General features: G+C 36.8%; 5 protein-coding genes across 5 annotated transcripts; 3 read left to right on the forward strand and 2 right to left on the reverse strand.

Moving 5' to 3' along the window:
• Positions 1-3,523: 3,523 nt before the first annotated feature.
• On the reverse strand, positions 3,524-4,258 carry LOC115065867 (cuticle collagen 7). The gene is made up of 2 exons (XM_029548795.2): positions 4,188-4,258; positions 3,524-4,127 (listed from the first exon to the last, which is right to left on the reverse strand). Exons 1-2 carry the CDS (start codon positions 4,213-4,215, stop codon positions 3,565-3,567), a joined length of 591 nt encoding a protein of 196 aa, XP_029404655.2. The 5' UTR covers positions 4,216-4,258; the 3' UTR covers positions 3,524-3,564.
• A 376-nt stretch (positions 4,259-4,634) lies between these two features.
• LOC105222542 (collagen alpha-1(XXIII) chain) lies at positions 4,635-5,277 on the forward strand. The gene is made up of 2 exons (XM_011199902.2): positions 4,635-4,751; positions 4,807-5,277. Exons 1-2 carry the CDS (start codon positions 4,724-4,726, stop codon positions 5,265-5,267), a joined length of 489 nt encoding a protein of 162 aa, XP_011198204.2. The 5' UTR covers positions 4,635-4,723; the 3' UTR covers positions 5,268-5,277.
• A 5,261-nt stretch (positions 5,278-10,538) lies between these two features.
• On the forward strand, positions 10,539-11,769 carry LOC105222521 (probable serine/threonine-protein kinase kinX). Its single transcript, XM_011199876.4, has 2 exons — positions 10,539-10,645; positions 10,765-11,769. Exons 1-2 carry the CDS (start codon positions 10,615-10,617, stop codon positions 11,664-11,666), a joined length of 933 nt encoding a protein of 310 aa, XP_011198178.2. The 5' UTR covers positions 10,539-10,614; the 3' UTR covers positions 11,667-11,769.
• Positions 11,770-14,350: 2,581 nt separating this feature from the next.
• On the forward strand, positions 14,351-15,006 carry LOC125778897 (uncharacterized). Its single transcript, XM_049458511.1, has 2 exons — positions 14,351-14,537; positions 14,621-15,006. The coding sequence occupies exons 1-2, from the start codon at positions 14,366-14,368 to the stop codon at positions 15,004-15,006; spliced, it is 558 nt and encodes a 185-aa protein (XP_049314468.1). The 5' UTR covers positions 14,351-14,365.
• A 921-nt stretch (positions 15,007-15,927) lies between these two features.
• LOC105222543 (uncharacterized) lies at positions 15,928-16,894 on the reverse strand. Its single transcript, XM_011199903.3, has 3 exons — positions 16,760-16,894; positions 16,317-16,690; positions 15,928-16,143 (listed from the first exon to the last, which is right to left on the reverse strand). The coding sequence occupies exons 1-3, from the start codon at positions 16,785-16,787 to the stop codon at positions 15,934-15,936; spliced, it is 612 nt and encodes a 203-aa protein (XP_011198205.2). The 5' UTR covers positions 16,788-16,894; the 3' UTR covers positions 15,928-15,933.
• Positions 16,895-17,551: the final 657 nt, after the last annotated feature.

Raw genomic sequence — 17,551 nt, forward strand, 5'->3', positions numbered from 1 at the left:
TTCATATCAATACCTCTTATATGCTCCGCTTGAGAAGAGGTGTAAGGTTGGAGTCACCGTGTAAGGTTGTAGTCAGTTGAAAACTTTAAACGCGTTTTCTGGAAAATCGATTTTTTTGACTTATGCCGGTCTTGCAGCAAATGAGCGATATGTACGAAGAAGCTCAATTGTGCGCAAGCTTTTTTATTACATACCATTTATGAAAATTCCTTAAAGCCTTACTTAAAAAGCCGAATATCTCGAGAAGTATTAATGATAGCAATTTTGACCTCGGACCTTTTCTGCAACAAATAAAATTTCCTACAAGTTTGTCATGAACAGTTTTTCTGTTGCTCTTGTCATTTACAAAAAAATGCGAAGTTCATGGAAAAATCGGGTTTAGAGCCCCGTACTACCTCGCCAGTGTGAGTTACGACTTTGTTGCACTGGACACTTTTGTAGAGTGAACAATTCTGAGAAATATGCGTCTAAAGTCAGACCTCTGATCTGTTGAATTTAAAGATAAAAAATCACGATTGCAGTGTATTTTCTATGGAAAATGTTTACATGCCTTGGTCCAGTCCTTACCGTTAATATTAAAGGGTTCAATTTTCTGGGAATTTTTTTTTAGGGTATTTCCAAGGAAATTTCGTGATGGGATTGAAAAAAATTAATAGTTCAAAGAAACAAAAACACCCTAATGTATACGCATCAATAAATTATAAGCAGAGTCGTTTGTGCATAATAAATGAACTGAAACCAGAGAACGTCTATCATAGAGAAGGTTCACGGCGCGAAGAACGTAAAAATATTTTTGGCTAACTCGGTCGCGATGGTCCAGTTTCACCACAGACAAATTATAAGCGAGTTTCACCACGAAAATAGCAGAATTGAGCATTTTCAGTGTTAAATGAGAAAAATAATGCTAATTCCAATGTAAACAAATTTATGCTTACAGATTCGTTTATTTCCTATGCGCAACCGACTCGGCATATAATTTATATAATTATGATCCGTATATATTTGGTATCAAAGCATATACTAAGTACAAAAGTATGTACATAGTTTTGTATATTAAAATTTACCTATTTTATGATGAATTCAAAAAAACTTTGCAAATATATATGTATATAACTCAATAAGATTTCTATTACTACCTAAATATGCATCTTATATACTTAGGTTTGATACGACATATATTTACATATATACAAATATGTATAGTATATATTTGCTTTGGTCATTAATCGTTTTGATATCATGTTAAAAGACCAAGCGGTCACACATTTGCCCATATGTACATATATGTGTGTAAATCATTTCCATATTTGTACCCATAGAATTTCTATGACACATACATATGTATGTATGTATATTATTTCTTTGGCACATTTGTATGTTTACGAAGGCAAATGCGAGCCAAATACATATGTACATACATACATTCATAATAACAAGTGCCGCGCGCATCTTTTCGCATCTTCTTTGTCACAACATTGGTAAAAAGTCCAAGTTGTGCCGAAAAAATAAACGAATGGCCGCCGATTGTCACCGCTTCCCTTGCCCCTGTAGCAGCTTCGCCATCCAACGTGCGTAAATATGTATGTATGTATACGTATGAGCATGAATACATATCGACGCAGATTTTTGTCACGGAAAAATATTTTAGACAAATATTATAAATCGACAACTCCTATGTTGCCTCTTTTCTCACTTCTTTCTTTGAACAAACACCAGAAGATGTTCAATTTATGATTTTTAACTTTTGCCATAAAATAAAAGGCAAAAATTAAAAATAAATTCTGTGAGATTCGAACCCGCGTACTCACCGTGGCTTTTCAAGCGCTTACCATCGGCACCACCATTGACACTTATATTGAGTTGTCCTAATTATGGTTTGGTTATGCATGAAAGAAATATACAGTGGATCGCCGATTGTTACCGCTTCCCTTGCCGCTGTAACTGCTTCGACAACAAACTAACGTAAATATGTATGCATATGTATGAGCTTGCATACATATCGACGCAGATTTTTGCGAGCCACGGAAAAATACTTATTTTAGAATTGACAATTTTTAGCTTTTGCCATCGTCGCGAAAAGACGCTTGTAGGCAAAGGCATGCTCAGGGAGATGTTACGGCGTCTGTTTATATGAATGAAGCGAGGTCGCTTGTGGCATATGCGCCTGCGTTTATGAATGAAATCGTTTTTGTTGTAAAATTTACTACAATTGGGCTTCGCCAATTCGGCTGCCATATTGACTTTTGATGCTTCTGCTATTTGAGCAGTTGTTGTTTTTGTAGAACAATGCATCAATTTTTTGTTGGTGACATGTTCACATGTGTACGCTTATGTTTGCATGCTTGTGCATTATTTGTTCGGAAGTGTATACAAATATACATACATATGTACATATATGTGGCTCTCTATACTTTTAAGTTCTCTGTATGAGCAGCGCGCACATGTTATATTATTGATAATTGATAATATGATTTGAATTCGCGAAAGCGAACATAAACACATATGGTCATGATACATGTGCATATAAGTTTTGAATGATAAAATTTACGGTTAATGTACATTTATCACAATTGTAATATATGTACATATTTCATTTTTTTAATAATTTTAATATGTATGTACATATGTTTTGATATATTCAAAAAATAATTATAAAATAAAATTGGACATGTATTCATTAATAAGCACAAAAAAATTCATACCAATACACATGTTTGCATATAAACATATAAGAATATAAGCAAAAGAGCGAACATACATATGTACATATTTGTATATGTTAGCTTTAGAAAAAGTCATACATATGTATGTAGCATACAGAAACTTCTCTGCCTACCAGAAATCACCTGCATATAAATACACTTGTATGTATATTGCCCTGCATTGGTGCTCTTTTATTTACTTTAACATGTTATTCTCATAGACTCTAAAAACTCCTCAATCGCTGTTAAATGTGGTGAAACTCGCTCATAATTTGTCTGTGGTGAGACTCTTCCATCTCTGCCGAGTTGGCCAAAAATATTTTTACGTTATTCGCGCCGTGAACCTTCTCTATGATAGACGTTCTCTGGTAAAACTCTGGTGAAGCACGCTTATAATTTGTCTGTGGTGAAATTACCTCATCTCTGCCGAGTACCCCTGCGAAAAGTTACGATATTTGAAACGTAATAAACGTTCTCAGTGGCTCTGATACGTTCTGTGTTTTCTTTCTCTGGCACAGGGTGGTGCTTCCTTTAAAAGTAAAATGATTGAAAGCATAGCTACAATAAATTCAATCCGCAGCGCCCTCTAACGGTTGATGTTGGAACGTATATAGCAACAAACTGGGTTAACAGGTCCGCCTCCTCACTTTGTGCTTAATAGTCATCTGTCAGTTAAGTTTTTGTTTAAAAAGAGTTTTTTTACCGAAAGCAGAAGTGTTGGTTAAGTTAACCGGACCTTAACTGACAGATGGCAGCTAAGCAGACATTGAGAAAACGGCCTTTACTGATAGAAATGGAATTCAAACAAAGGACTTAAGTAACAAACTTGATTTAAAGCAAAAATATTTTAATTTAACACAATTCAACTGTCATCATATTCGTTTACATCATATATACTATAGTCGTCAAAATGATAATTAGCTCTCGCCGATGCTGCCACCGCATTTACGCCCGGTAAACCGCGCGGCCCTGGCACTCCTGGTGGGCCACGCGGACCCATTGGGCCAGCAGGACCCGTAAAACCACGCGGACCACGACGACCGCTCTCACCTGTCGGCCCACGGGCACCGCTGCGACCATCATTGCCACGCTCACCCGGCCTGCCTGCTGGACCGACATCACCAGGATCACCGGGCGGACCCTTCTCACCGGGATCACCATCCGGACCGACTTGACCGTTCGGACCAGGCAAACCCGGCGGACCAGGTGGACAATTACAGCCACCAATACTGAATCCAAAGCCACCACCAGCGAAAAGTTGACGCGGCGTTGCGTAGAGTAACGGTGCATAGTAACTGAATGCTGTGCTGTTTCCTAGCCCCTGCTGTAACAGTGGCATATTGTTGATTGAATACGCTGCATTGGCATAAGCCTGTGACTGTTGGGGAACAAAGGCAAAGCAGGAGCGCCAGCAGCCTATGAATACTAAAATAATGAAAAAAGTAATATTGAATTTCTTGAGTGAGGATTATTGGATGTGTGTACTTAGCAAAATTTTGTTGACGAGCCGCATTGTTCCGTTGGAAATGCTGACGCGCACACAATTTTCCCGGCTTTTATACCTGCGATAATAGAAATTTCGAGAGAAGATTATTTTAGTCTGAGATTTATCTTAGTTTAATTAAGTAGAACGCATAAATATTTATGGCGGCCCTTCTGGTTCATCAAGTATTTATGGCTTAATCAAGTTAATGCATTTTCATTGCGTTTCTTCAATTTCCAAAAGCTTGTGTCTTTAAAATGAGTGTAATTAAATGTTTAGTATCATTAAATTTCAACAAGTGCCATTAGATTAAATTTGAGAATATATACATATGTGTTTCAGGAAATTAAATATAGGGAGCAATAAATTATTTAAAATGAATAAAAAACTCAACATAAAGATAAGAACCAAATTTGAAAAACGATTTTTTTTCTAAATTCTCAAGCAATAAAAAACCGACTTTTAATTTCAATTTTTTGACAATTTTTCTATAAATAGTCGACACAACGCCGTTCTCACGCGCAAACGGCTTGAAAACATGACTCTAACAACAGTTACTTTGTTCTGTAAGTAAAAGGAAACTCTTATTTCACACAGTTTACTCATCCACACAACTTACAGCTCTACTCTTACCCGCCCTCATCAACGCCATCACTATAGAGTCAACCGAACGTGAGCCACGCCGTTTACTCGTCAGCCGTAATCGCAATAATTTTCCCAGCTATGCGACACCACAATGCATTTGTATGCCGGGCGCTCGCGGTAGTCCCGGTGAACCAGGTACAGCTGGGGTGAAGGGACCACGTGGCGAAACTGGTTTGAAGGGACCAAAAGGACCACAAGGTCCTATTGGTCCGCCGGGACAGCAGGGTGCTAATGGACGTGACGGTTCTATTGGTGCGCCTGGTTTGCCAGGGCCCAGTGGAAGACGTGGCTTCCCCGGTGCACGTGGACCGCCAGGGCCAATGGGTCCACCTGGTCTGCCAGGACCGCAGGGCGCGCAAGGAGCACCTGGTGTTACTATAAGTGCAACGTCCACAACATCGTCGTCTTCAACATCGTCATCTTCTACGCGGCGTTAAAGTGAATTCATTTTAATGTTTTGGCGCAATCATATTTTGTGTAATCTGTATAATAAATAATTTAAGAGAAATATCTGTTTGTTTAAATTTATGCAAGAGAAAGATATTTGGAGGATAGACATAGGAGCTTCTCCAATCAATCTTGAGTTCAAGTTCTTGCACCATAGAAAAATGTTGAGTCATTGGCTGTATAGATTTGGAGTACCTAAGCTCTCTTTGACCTCTGCTTCCAAACATTGTGAAAAAAGTTGTTTGAAAAAATATTAGAACATATGGGTTAAAGCTTAATAATCTTAACCATAGAGCTTTTGAAAATTTTTTTAGTCGAATATACTACTATGAGCAAAAAATAGTAAGACTTTGTTCTAAATTTTAAAATGTTTAATTTATTCTACAAAATCTATGTCCTCCACCCATGTCCCTAATACATTTGTGCCAACGTTATTGTTTTCAATCCTCTAAGCAGTTGTTAAAGTCAATTTCCGGAATAGACTTCAAAGCGCATTGCGATTCACGTGATATACATATATTCAATTGACTAAAAATGATTTCCCTGGTGATTTTGCTGAATATTCAGAAGTCACACTAAATCAGACGAATACGGTTGTTATGGCACGATATTGGTTGAATATCTGGCGAAAAAGTCATGAAAAATCAATCGAAATTATCGTGGTAAAAAAAATAAAAAGTTGTCGGTCCATTATTTTGGCCTCTTGTTACGAATAACTTCGCGCAAAGGACGCATAACACTCAAATAGTATTCCTTGCTGTCAGTTTTTGCGGGTGGGAAGGAATTCTTGGTGCTCCACACCTCAATAATCAAAGAAAACTGGCCATAACCTTAATTTTTGACTTGCTTTGACATGTTGTTTTCAGCTTCGGCTCACCTTTGCCACGATTTTCGGCCGATTGATCGTATGTTTCCGGGTCGTAAGCATCTCATCGCCAGTAATAACATGATTCATGACATCGTGGTAGTCAGAAAGCAATGTTCCACAGACGTTAACACGAAAAAAATGAGTGATTTTGAAAAAATGTGCTTTCAGTTTTCTTAGGCACAAAGGATCTTTTAAAATGGTTCATACTGATCTTTCCGATCGTCGATTGTCAAGCACCAATTCCTTTATTTTATTGATGTGTTGATCATAAGTTGATCTTCATGGCCGTCCTGGACGTGATTAGTCGTCACCGGGTTCTCGATGATCTTTAAATACTTGGTACCAATCAAAAAATCCATTCTGAATGTTTCAACACCAGAAATTTTATTCCCACATAAAATTTTTTGGAACTTCTTTGTTATAAAATTTACAATACACAAAATTCAGTTATTTAGTTTTATCAAAAACACACGGTTACGGTACAAAGCCTTCAAAAATGATTGAGAGATCGTTGAAGACTTGCCTTGTACTGGACGACCTTCGAAGAAAATATTAAACAAATTGTCAGGTAAGTGTTAGAGAGATGGAAAGAGAGCTCGACATCCGTTCAAATAATTTTGGTGGATATTTTAGGTATGAAATGCGTTCTTACTCGACTCATCCGATAAAGCTGAATTTTTTTTTTCAAAAATAGTACGATTGCGAACGAATTAAAAGACAAAAAAGCAATGGGTACTACCATATTCACCAAACTGAAATTGCCGCTCCGTGGAACCCATTTTCAGTCGATATAAGGATAAAACGATATTCGCTGAAGGAGCAAAATGCAAAGTGCTTAAAGTGCTTATGAAAAATGTTTCGGGGACTGGAAAACTCGTTGGCATAAGTGTATTACATCTGGTGGGGATTACTTTGAAGGGTACAAAATAAATATTGATAAATGATTAAATATTAAATCGTTTTATTTACAATTTCCGGTTACTTTTTTGTGGATGTATATGTAATGCAGATCAGATAAACCATTTTCTTCAAAAGTAAACAGTCGTCGTATGCGCTTAAGCTTTGTCTGTCAACTTTTTCATTGCAACAATATAACTTTAATGAGCCTGTATGGAAATACATAAACATGCACACACATGAAACAGTTTTATTTTTGTAGATCACCCAAACTTTCCTCTGCGCAATTAAGCCCGCTCTCCCCATAGGCTCATAATACTCTTCTCTACAACTTTCAACAAGTTATTTATTTTTGTTTTTCTATTCCTATTAAGCTTTACCTACAATGAAAGATTGCAATTCCAGCATCACCTTAACGCCGATCATGATCATTAATTATGCATAAGCCAAAACGATCTTTTCGATCTTGTCGAATGGCAACTACTGTTGTGATGCTCGCGCCTCTGTTTCGGCTAAATTTTATGTTTTGTTTTGGTCTAACTTTATTATTATTATCTGCCTTTTTATGTTTTCTTTTATTTTTATTATTTTTTGTGGAAGGTTAATGCACCTTCTGTCACTAAGCGCCCAATCAATGTGTGTTATTGTGTCTCTTGGTTCGTTGAAAGGCAGCGAATGCACACAGAAGGCGATGGTAAGAAAATCGAAATGAAATGAATATTCAAATTGATTCATAAAACCAATAAGCAATGACGTTGCTTTTAAGTGGCAAAGAAGAAAGTTTGGCGTAGTCAATCTTTTGAACTTGAAGAAAGTTGTTGAAAAGCTATTAAATTAAAATGAAAAAATATAACGCTGATGTAAAGCAAGTACTTAAGGAGCGCTAAGCGTTGGCAGAAACGAACTTGCCACAATGAAGAACTAATTAGCATAAAATAATTCTTAAAAGACCTTCTGGTTTAAAGTGTGTGGGCACATTTTGGATGGAATATCATTACTATTTTTAAATGCATACCAGATACTAAAAGTGTCTTAAAATTCAATTCAACGAATTTAGTTTAAAATATTCATATACTCGTAAATATGGTAGAAGTCATATTTCCCTCAACATTCATCATTATTTGTTCGTCTTCCCTATGTTTCTATGTTTAGAAAGGTAAAATTAATTAGTTTTTGAGAAATTGTGATCTGATCTGGGATTGTTCTGTGTATTACCCTGGATTAACTTAGTGTGACTTCACTTGTTGTCAAGCTATTCAGCTTCATTATTTCCGTATGTATCCCCAAAAAGTAAATCAGTTGGTTCGATTATTAAACTCACTATATCCGATTGATTTGGAAATACTTAATACTTAGTGATATCTGCAAGATTTCTTGGCTTTGCTAAATGATTCGAAGACATATTGAGAGAAAGAGAGAGAAAGGTCACATAGGTGAGGATAAGAAAATTGTGCAGCAATATAACCCTCACTTCGACTATAGAGTTATGGTCTTCTTTAGTCATTTATTTACGGGAACTCTTTGAATAGAAAACTTAAAAGCAATCCGTTTTCTTCTCTTTGATTACTTGTATTATAAAAACGCCTAAATGTCAATACTACGGTTTTTCAGTATTAGCGCTGTCAAGGGGAATGCGAATCATATTATTTGTTACGGGTTTGCTCATTCCAAAATCTTTCACGGAATGTTGCTTATTAAAATTTAACATTTATAATTTTATATCTACGGCCATTATTTATTATTTGCCACGAAGTTTGTAACTCTTAGAAGGAAACGTCTGAGGCAGTACATATTAATTATCAGCATGACTTTTAGCATTTTCTGCCTATCTGCGTATACGCGAGTTTGACCTTAGATTTTCAGATAACGAGCTAAAATTTCGCCTTTTTACTTTTCTTTCCAAAAAGTTGTTTTTGAAAGCTTTCTTTAAGAGATATCTTCTACAAATTTTGTATGAATTATCGTTCAAGGAACCGCTATGTAGAATGATCTAATATACTCCGTTTTGTTCAATAGCTTATTGCCATTTTGAAGATAATTTCATAATATCACACTTATAAAACTCTCATCCCTATTGACAAAAGAACGCTTTTCACAAACTTCTCTTGAGGCATAATTATTCATCACACAGAAAGTTAGTAATTCCTTGGTGTCTGGTCAGGACCATAGTTTACTATCGATGTGTTCGACCTGGCGTTGTTCTGATAAAACACAATTCCTCTCTTATTTCTCAAAACTGGCCTTTTCTGGGCAATTTTTTCCTTCATATAGACGAAACAATTGCTGGCAGTACAGGCCCTAATTAAGAGTTTGGCCAACACATAGATGATTTCTTGCCAATCCCACCAAACGCAAAGCAATATGTTAACTCGTGTGCCACCTATACATCGAGCTTCATTTGTTATCCAGTCTTCAATAAGTGTTTCCTTTTGTTTATTATTACAAAAGTCATCTATTTGAAAAATAATGACTGTGTTTTTACTATGGCGTATATATGGTAGAATCAATATATTTAAGTATTCTGAATGTCTTTCACTTTATTTTAAACGAAATTTTCAAGACTCAGCACCTTTTCTACATACATACATATATGTACTATGTATGTAGTTAAATGATAAAAATATAGATTCAGCGATGACACCTAGTACTTTATTTAAATGCCATTAGTAATCACTCGTAAACCCAAATTCTAGTCCCTCCCCAGAATTATATCATATTCCTTTTTGTCTAGTATCTCGCTAAGGTCACTTGATGATTTTTTAAAAGATAAACGTTGGCATTATTCAGACTTTATGCGTTATGTAAGAGGAGGTATTGTATTTACAACCGTTGGACAACTTCCATTTGACTATACATATGTACATATGAGTATAATATATACAGACATTTTACGTTAATAGTAAAATTTACTATTTCTTTCTTAGTGGAAACGAATACGTAACAAATCATAGTGACTTAAATACAACAACACTGAGTTAACAACTAAGGTGTGAATACCAAAAATCAATATGCCAATTTTAAGTCGATTATTTAAAACGAAATACTAAAAGCAAATTTAAATAAACAAAAAAACGAAAATCAGAAGTGCAAATAATTTCGCTTTCTTTTGAAAACAGATTAACACAACAAATACGAAACCAAAACCTTAAAATGTAGATTCGAAATTTCAAGATGAGCTGCGGCGCTCTGAGCCAAACAACTCGAGCATAAAACACATTCAGCAATTTGAAAGATGCTGATCGAGAGCATTGCGAGCAGCATTTTTTCCTGCGGCAAACGCGCACTGAGACGCCGCCAACACGTCACCATTATTGTCATTGTTGAGCGGCGAAATTGATTTTGGTTTTTACTTTCATTTTTACATATGCCAACAACTACTAGTACTATTTTTCGTATACGTACATATATACAATCTGGTGTATGAGTGTGTATATATAACTGTGAATGTGGTTATATTATATGTATATCCGCTAAATATCCAAACATAGCTGGGTATATAAAAGACCGCGGCGTTGCGCTGAATTCGCTCATAAAGATCGCGCAAACTGCAGACTGAGAAAGTAAAATACGAAATGGGTGTCCGTGTCTTTAACTGCTGTGCCGGTGGGTTTCACCAAATTAATAGCAAATAATAAAATAAACATTAAAAATAATATAGAATACTCACATTTTTAGTGTTTCGATTAAAATTTTGTATTTTTCAACAATTTTGTCGCTTTCAGTTTTACTAGCGGTATTTTACGTGTGCTTTGGCGCCACTGACGCCGCCGCCATAAATGGTGGTCCTCGCAGCGCAAGCGTACGCGCCTTGACACCAGCCAACGAAAATGTGCACGCGCTGCGCGTCGCCCGTCAAGCATACTCTGATGAAGACGAATCTGAGGAGGAAGATGATATACAAGCGCAAAATTTCGCACAACAGCAACAACAACAAATCCCCGACGATTCACAAGAAGACAGCGATGAGGATGATGCCGATGATGATGGTGATGATGACAGCACACGCCGACGTCGTCGCGATACACAGGCCGCAGAGGGTGGGCAATCTGAGTCACCAATGCATGGGGAAACCGCCGCAGTACCAGAACCTTTACCAGCACCGGCCACAAACGGCGTGACCGATGCAATCGAGAAGGAACCCGAACACAGCGCTGAGGCTAACGCACCTACTGTGGCTGCTGCGCCCAACGCACCCTCCCGCAATACTTCTGTACTCATACTCATACGCGATGCATTGAAGAAAGTGACCACACTGCCCACCGAGCAAGTGGCCACCAATGCGCTACAGTACTTCCAGCTCTTCGAACATTTCATACAGCAGACCATAGAGAATGTGATTGGCGATGATGATGATGATGAGGATGAGGCTGCTGGTGTTGCGGCTACCACTATCAAGCCGGATGGTATTTTTACACCCGAGGAAGAAGAGATTATTGCGGGTGTTGAAGAGATTCTGAAGGAACCCGAATTGGTCAATAAGCAACCAGCTCAGGAACCGAAACCAGCTGAGACGCCAGCGGTAGTAGAAAACGTAGTGGGTGAAACGAAACCAGCTCCTCTTCCGGACATGATTACAGAAGAAAAACCAGCAACGGGAGCGGTAACAGCTGCAAGCGCGGCTTGATTGTCGCAGTTTGAATGGCTTTCTTCAGACATGTAGTTGTATGTATTTATTTATTTATTGCATAGTTGTTTAGGAAATTAATAAAAAAAAGTTGTTCGTAAAATTAGATGTTTTATTTTGCCAATATGCGTAGTCTTCCGATTCCTTTATTCCAATTCTCATCGTTTCTTGTTTCATTGAAATATATTTTTAAAAAATTTAGACAAGAAGATTTAAGGAAAAACCCCGACCCAACTCTTTTCTTTCACGCACATAACCTTCGTTACAACAACAACAACGAATGGATCCGAAGTTATATTTTTGTTCAGGCCGACTGTAAGAATATTTATATAGGGTGATTTTTTAAGAGCTTGATAACTTTTTTAAAAAAAAAAACGCATAAAATTTGCAAAATCTCATCGGTTCTTTATTTGAAACGTTAGATTGGTTCATGACATTTACTTTTTGAAGATAATTTCATTTAAATGTTGACCGCGGCTGCGTCTTAGGTGGTCCATTCGGAAAGTCCAATTTTGGGCAACTTTTTCGAGCATTTCGGCCGGAATAGCCCGAATTTCTTCGGAAATGTTGTCTTCCAAAGCTGGAATAGTTGCTGGCTTATTTCTGTAGACTTTAGACTTGACGTAGCCCCACAAAAAATAGTCTAAAGGCGTTAAATCGCATGATCTTGGTGGCCAACTTACGGGTCCATTTCTTGAGATGAATTGTTGTCCGAAGTTTTCCCTCAAAATGGCCATAGAATCGCGAGCTGTGTGGCATGTAGTGCCATCTTGTTGAAACCACATGTCAACCAAGTTCAGTTCTTCCATTTTTGGCAACAAAAAGTTTGTTAGCATCGAACGATAGCGATCGCCATTCACCGTAACGTTGCGTCCAACAGTATCTTTGAAAAAATACGGTCCAATGATTCCACCAGCGTACAAACCACACCAAACAGTGCATTTTTCGGGATGCATGGGCAGTTCTTGAACGGCTTCTGGTTGCTCTTCACCCCAAATGCGGCAATTTTGCTTATTTACGTAGCCATTCAACCAGAAATGAGCCTCATCGCTGAACAAAACACGCGCGCGAAACACATTTCGAACCGAACACTGATTTTGGTAATAAAATTCAATGATTTGCAAGCGTTGCTCGTTAGTAAGTCTATTCATGATGAAATGTCAAAGCATACTGAGCATCTTTCTCTTTGACACCATGTCTGAAATCCCACGTGATCTGTCAAATACTAATGCATGAAAATCCTAACCTCAAAAAAATCACCCGTTATAAGAAAAAATTTCGAAATTGATTCCTCCAGAAAAGTTATTAATCACAGATAAGAAAATTCACTTTATTAAATTTCAAAATTATCGGAGTGTGTTAATTCTACAATTGATAGACGATTTACTTTGAATATTAATAAAACTGTCTTATCTGTCGAGTCATCTACCGATTTCGATTTTCAGAAAATGCTTGAAAACAGAAAAGAACACTCCGTAGCTTTTAAAAGAACTTTTAAAGAGTTTTGGAGTTGCCACTTTCATTGAAATTCACGGAAATGGAATTGAACATCTACAAAACATCGATTTATCGCATTTTGCCTAGCATTTGGGCTTAGTAAAGATGTGCTCATGGTTTGTTCCGCACAAATTGACTGACGACCAAAAATTGCTACTGCGCCCTTTCATCGATCGACGCTTGTGACCGATTATTTGACCAAAAATCACATTTTAATCATTAACCACTTCCCGTATTCACCTGATATGGCATCGTGGGACTTCTCCCTTTTCGGAAAAATGCATTTGCCATGAAAGGAAAGAGTTACAGGCCATTCAAAAGGCTTGCACCGACATACTGGCTGCCATACCGGTCAACGAGCTAAAACACACGTTCGAAATGCTTTTGGACCGTGCAAAAAGCTGTATTGAAGCAGAGGAGACTATTTTGAATAAAATAAATTGATTTTGCCGAAAAAACATTTGTTCTGTTTTTTTTAAGTCCTGTTTACTTTGGAACGCTCCTTGTAATATCAACAACTTCACTAGTTTGCGATACTAATATCTGGCTTTAGAGAGGTTACTCATGTGCTCTCTTAAAATCAAGACACAAGTGCGTAATAAGTATATAAATATCTTACCGAAACGGAATCTAAAGACACAACTCCGAAAATAATCTATAACCTTCGGTTTTTGTAACTAGGAAAAAGTTTTTATAAAGCCTGATCGTATAAAATGTCTGAAGATATCAAGGAACGCATCAGCAAATCCAAGAATAAATACTAGATCCGGATTTTGTGACTTTAGGCTTGACTCAGCACTGTATTTTTAAATTCTTTTATAACCTTTTATGAGATGATATATGCTGGACCCAATGGAGATCATTTAGATCAATTATCGGAAAGAAACACATAAGAAGTGTAATGTGCTAGTGCAGCTTATGTGCCAAACGTGATAACCATGTAAGCTTAAAATCGAAATCGTAAAGAAAACTCTGTGGTAAAAGCCGTTATGTGTTATACAAATATTCTTTACTAAGAAGAGAACACAGATATAGATGTATATAAAATTTTTAATAATAAAATATGCTTAATTTCTCTAGCTACTTGAAACCAAAAGTTTTCCGATGTCAAGTCGAGACAATGCAACCGCTACGCACTTTCACTTTCCCAAACAAAAAACCGAGAAAGAAATCATATCGACAGGCAGTCGAAAACAAGTTCTATGCAGCTAGTAAAATGTAAATTCGGTTGCATTCAAAACCATAATTACATCATTCTTCGATGGGTGTATAAAAAGACAATGATGACACTTAAGTGGTGGCAAACGTCAAGTGGAAGACAAACCGAGGAAATGCAATTGAGGGAAGCAACAACGGCTGGCTGCTTTTGTTTAGGTTGGAAGTTTGAAAAAAAATAGTGTACACATGCTTCTATAAAACTCTTTTCACATTTTCCATATTTTTATTACGAATTATAGTGTTGATCTGGTGCACTTGGTTCACGCAAAGCGTAAAAGCCGCCAGTGTTGGACGCCCAGTCCCAAATGCCTACGCGCCACAAAGGCATCTGAACACACGCGTTGATGAAGTAAGGAGTGCTGCAAGCTATAGGCAAGCTGATTATGATTATGACGAAGAGGAAAATGAGGAGGAAGAAGTTGAGGAGGAACTGGAAGCAGCTTTAAGTGGCGTCACAAATATCGGTGGAGGAAATGTGGAAGCGGAGGAAGGAAATAATGCCGACGATGATGACGAAGAGGAAGAAGAGGACTATGAAGAAGATGATGAAGATAATGGTGGTGAGGAGGGACGCGCAGTGAAAAGAAAGTTTTTAATAGAGAAGTTTATGGGAATAAAAATGTAGTAAAAAACTTTAGTTAGAAATACTCCTCATTTCATAGAAAGAATTTTAAGAAAAAAACTTTAAAAACCAGAAGCTGTTGTCACACATTTTTAGAAAAGCATTCGGAAAGCGGACGGAAAAGGGTTCCCTAGCTGAGTCGCTTTATATCACATTGGCTGCCATGTCACATGTTTTCGTTCGACACATGAAAATTCATGGGTTGCCACATCGCAAGAAATCGTCCAAAAAGGGTTGTTCGGCATTTAACATTTACTTTTGTGTGACGCGAAATTAATTTAATAATGCTTTGTGAGTTTCTCTGGCTATGTTGATATCTGCAAAAAATTTATATTTAATTTTCAAGGCACAGTGGCAATTTTTGCAGGTTTTATGGTAAAAAATATGTGGCTCGGTGTAGGATTTCATCAAAACCACTTGGCAGCCAATGTTATATACGTAAACTAAGCCCTCACTTTTGAGATGTCGATCTGCACACACCTTATATTCTCCTGAATAAGCTGATCATTCGTAGGAACCGTCGTTAAACCACTATAACTTAAAACTGCCATACGAACTCACCGATCAAAATCATTCTGAAGGAAGTTATAGCCTCAGAACAATAACTAAAATTGAAGCAAACGTTATCGCCAATAGTGAGGGCTATATTCAAATTTTTCGCGTCTTTTTTGTTTCATCTTTTTAACGCCAACTGGCTCCTTTCTTCCTTTCATGTCTTCTTCAACTTGAAAACTCTTATTGAAATAATTATTTTTATCGTGGCAGTATATAAGATCCCCAATTTAACCCATTCAGCAAAATAAAGAATTACCAATGAAACTCGCAGAGTTTGTGACTAACAAGCTTTATACTTAATTTAAAAACCCTGAGGTAGAAATAAAATTAGTTTCAACAAATTATTTAGTTATAGCTAATCATTTTATTTATTCGCTATGGTAACTTATTGTATAGCGATGTTGGAGAAACTTCTCTCTTCAAAGTGCTCTTTAAACCGATACTATTCGCTTTATACGGAATCTGCTGACCACCAATCGATAGTGTCACTGGCAGACCAGGCGATGAATTCACATATATCGGTATGGTTATGTAAATAGGATTTCCGCTATCTACGGAGAGAGGCTTGAGCTTTTGTGGTTGTAACTAAGAGTAAAAGAAATAATGAATATAAAGTTAAATAAGTCCTGGTTATGATAAACAACATTATACATATATGGAAAATATATTACAAAAATAAATTAATGATTACATTACGTCAGTGAAATGAATACTTAACGTTACTGCTATGACTTAAATTATGTTGCCATCGCACTCACCACAGCACTATCAGTAACACTTTGTATATTCTCCTCGATATCTTCAATGTTATTAATTAATTCGCGGTTATTAGCATACTCCACTGCTGCCTTCTCATTCGACACCGCCACTTCTTGTATGTTTCCTTTAACTTTTTCGCCATCCAATTTCTCCTCCTTATCCGATGCAATTTCTTTAGCACGCTTACGCGATATTAACGGTACTTCCTTATATTCATAAGCCCCAATTCGATCAGCATTGGGTGATACATGTAATTGGGTTGCAACAACAGTTTCTTTTGGCACTAGCGACAGATCAGCGGGGTCATGTGTAATGAAGTGTCGATAAGGCAGTGCGCGCACGAGCACAACAAAAGCGCTGAGAAGAAAAAACGCTGCAAATATTTTCCAAAGATTCTAAATTAATCAAGAACTCAAAATCAATATTTTTTTTTAAATCCTACCAAACAATTTGGTGCTGGACTGCTTCATCTTTACGCTTTGTAGATAAAACTAAATTTCTTCTCGAATGTTTTCGCCTTTTTATAGAAATCGCAAATGTAAATGTGCCAACTCTCACACTATTAAGTGTGGTAAAATTAAAAAAAAAAGAAATGAAAAAATAGTAGTAAACAACAACAAAAAGAATTATAGAAACGCTCAAACCCGATAGAATCTATTAATTGTAAGTGGCAAACTTTCTATAAAACAAAGAGTCAACATAATTCACGATTATTTTAAAGTACGAAAATATATTTATATACATCTTATTTTGAGATTATTTTATTGGAACCTTGTATAAGCGAGCACTTTTAAATCTGCTCTTCTCCGCATATTGTTTCATAAGAGACACGCTTATCCACTTCATTAAAGCCTTTATATTGTATGTTCTACTGAAGACAAATCACGAACTACGACAGTCGGCAATATTGTAACCAGAACGCACCCGAATATATGACTAATGAAGAACTATCAAGGAAAGAACTGAGTTGAGTTTTTATGAACTAAATTTTTTACGGATATTATATGTTACATAACAGAATAATATCAGATTGTCTTCGGCTATGAAATTCTTTTCATAAAGAGGCTGATTACAAGAAAAGCCTACTGTTTCTTTTAATATGCGATAGTTCCCTTCCCTGAGCAAAATATCGGAAATATCAGGAAAGTAATGATATCCTTCCATCGTTCGAAGACTTTATAAGCGTTGCCAGTTATTTTTTTCCTTGGCGACCTCTGAAAACTAAATACTGCAT

Source organism: Bactrocera dorsalis, chromosome 5, assembly GCF_023373825.1.
Source record: "Bactrocera dorsalis isolate Fly_Bdor chromosome 5, ASM2337382v1, whole genome shotgun sequence".
Lineage (NCBI taxonomy): Eukaryota > Metazoa > Arthropoda > Insecta > Diptera > Tephritidae > Bactrocera > Bactrocera dorsalis.

Bases quoted from the DNA above. Each gene is read 5' to 3' on its own strand.
- LOC115065867 (XM_029548795.2), bottom strand. From the start codon at position 4,215: ATGCGGCTCGTCAACAAAATTTTGCTAA. The intron at 4,128-4,187 runs GTACACACATCC...TCATTATTTTAG, and splicing joins CGTCAACAAAATTTTGCTAA to TATTCATAGGCTGCTGGCGC.
- LOC105222542 (XM_011199902.2), top strand. From the start codon at position 4,724: ATGACTCTAACAACAGTTACTTTGTTCT. The intron at 4,752-4,806 runs GTAAGTAAAAGG...CACAACTTACAG, and splicing joins AACAACAGTTACTTTGTTCT to CTCTACTCTTACCCGCCCTC.
- LOC105222521 (XM_011199876.4), top strand. From the start codon at position 10,615: ATGGGTGTCCGTGTCTTTAACTGCTGTGCCG. The intron at 10,646-10,764 runs GTGGGTTTCACC...TGTCGCTTTCAG, and splicing joins TGTCTTTAACTGCTGTGCCG to TTTTACTAGCGGTATTTTAC.
- LOC105222543 (XM_011199903.3), bottom strand. From the start codon at position 16,787: ATGAAGCAGTCCAGCACCAAATTGTTTG. The intron at 16,691-16,759 runs GTAGGATTTAAA...AAATATTTGCAG, and splicing joins GTCCAGCACCAAATTGTTTG to CGTTTTTTCTTCTCAGCGCT. The intron at 16,144-16,316 runs GTGAGTGCGATG...TTTTACTCTTAG, and splicing joins GTGTTACTGATAGTGCTGTG to TTACAACCACAAAAGCTCAA.
- LOC125778897 (XM_049458511.1), top strand. From the start codon at position 14,366: ATGCAGCTAGTAAAATGTAAATTCGGTTGCATTCAAAACCATAATTAC. The intron at 14,538-14,620 runs GTTGGAAGTTTG...TACGAATTATAG, and splicing joins GGCTGGCTGCTTTTGTTTAG to TGTTGATCTGGTGCACTTGG.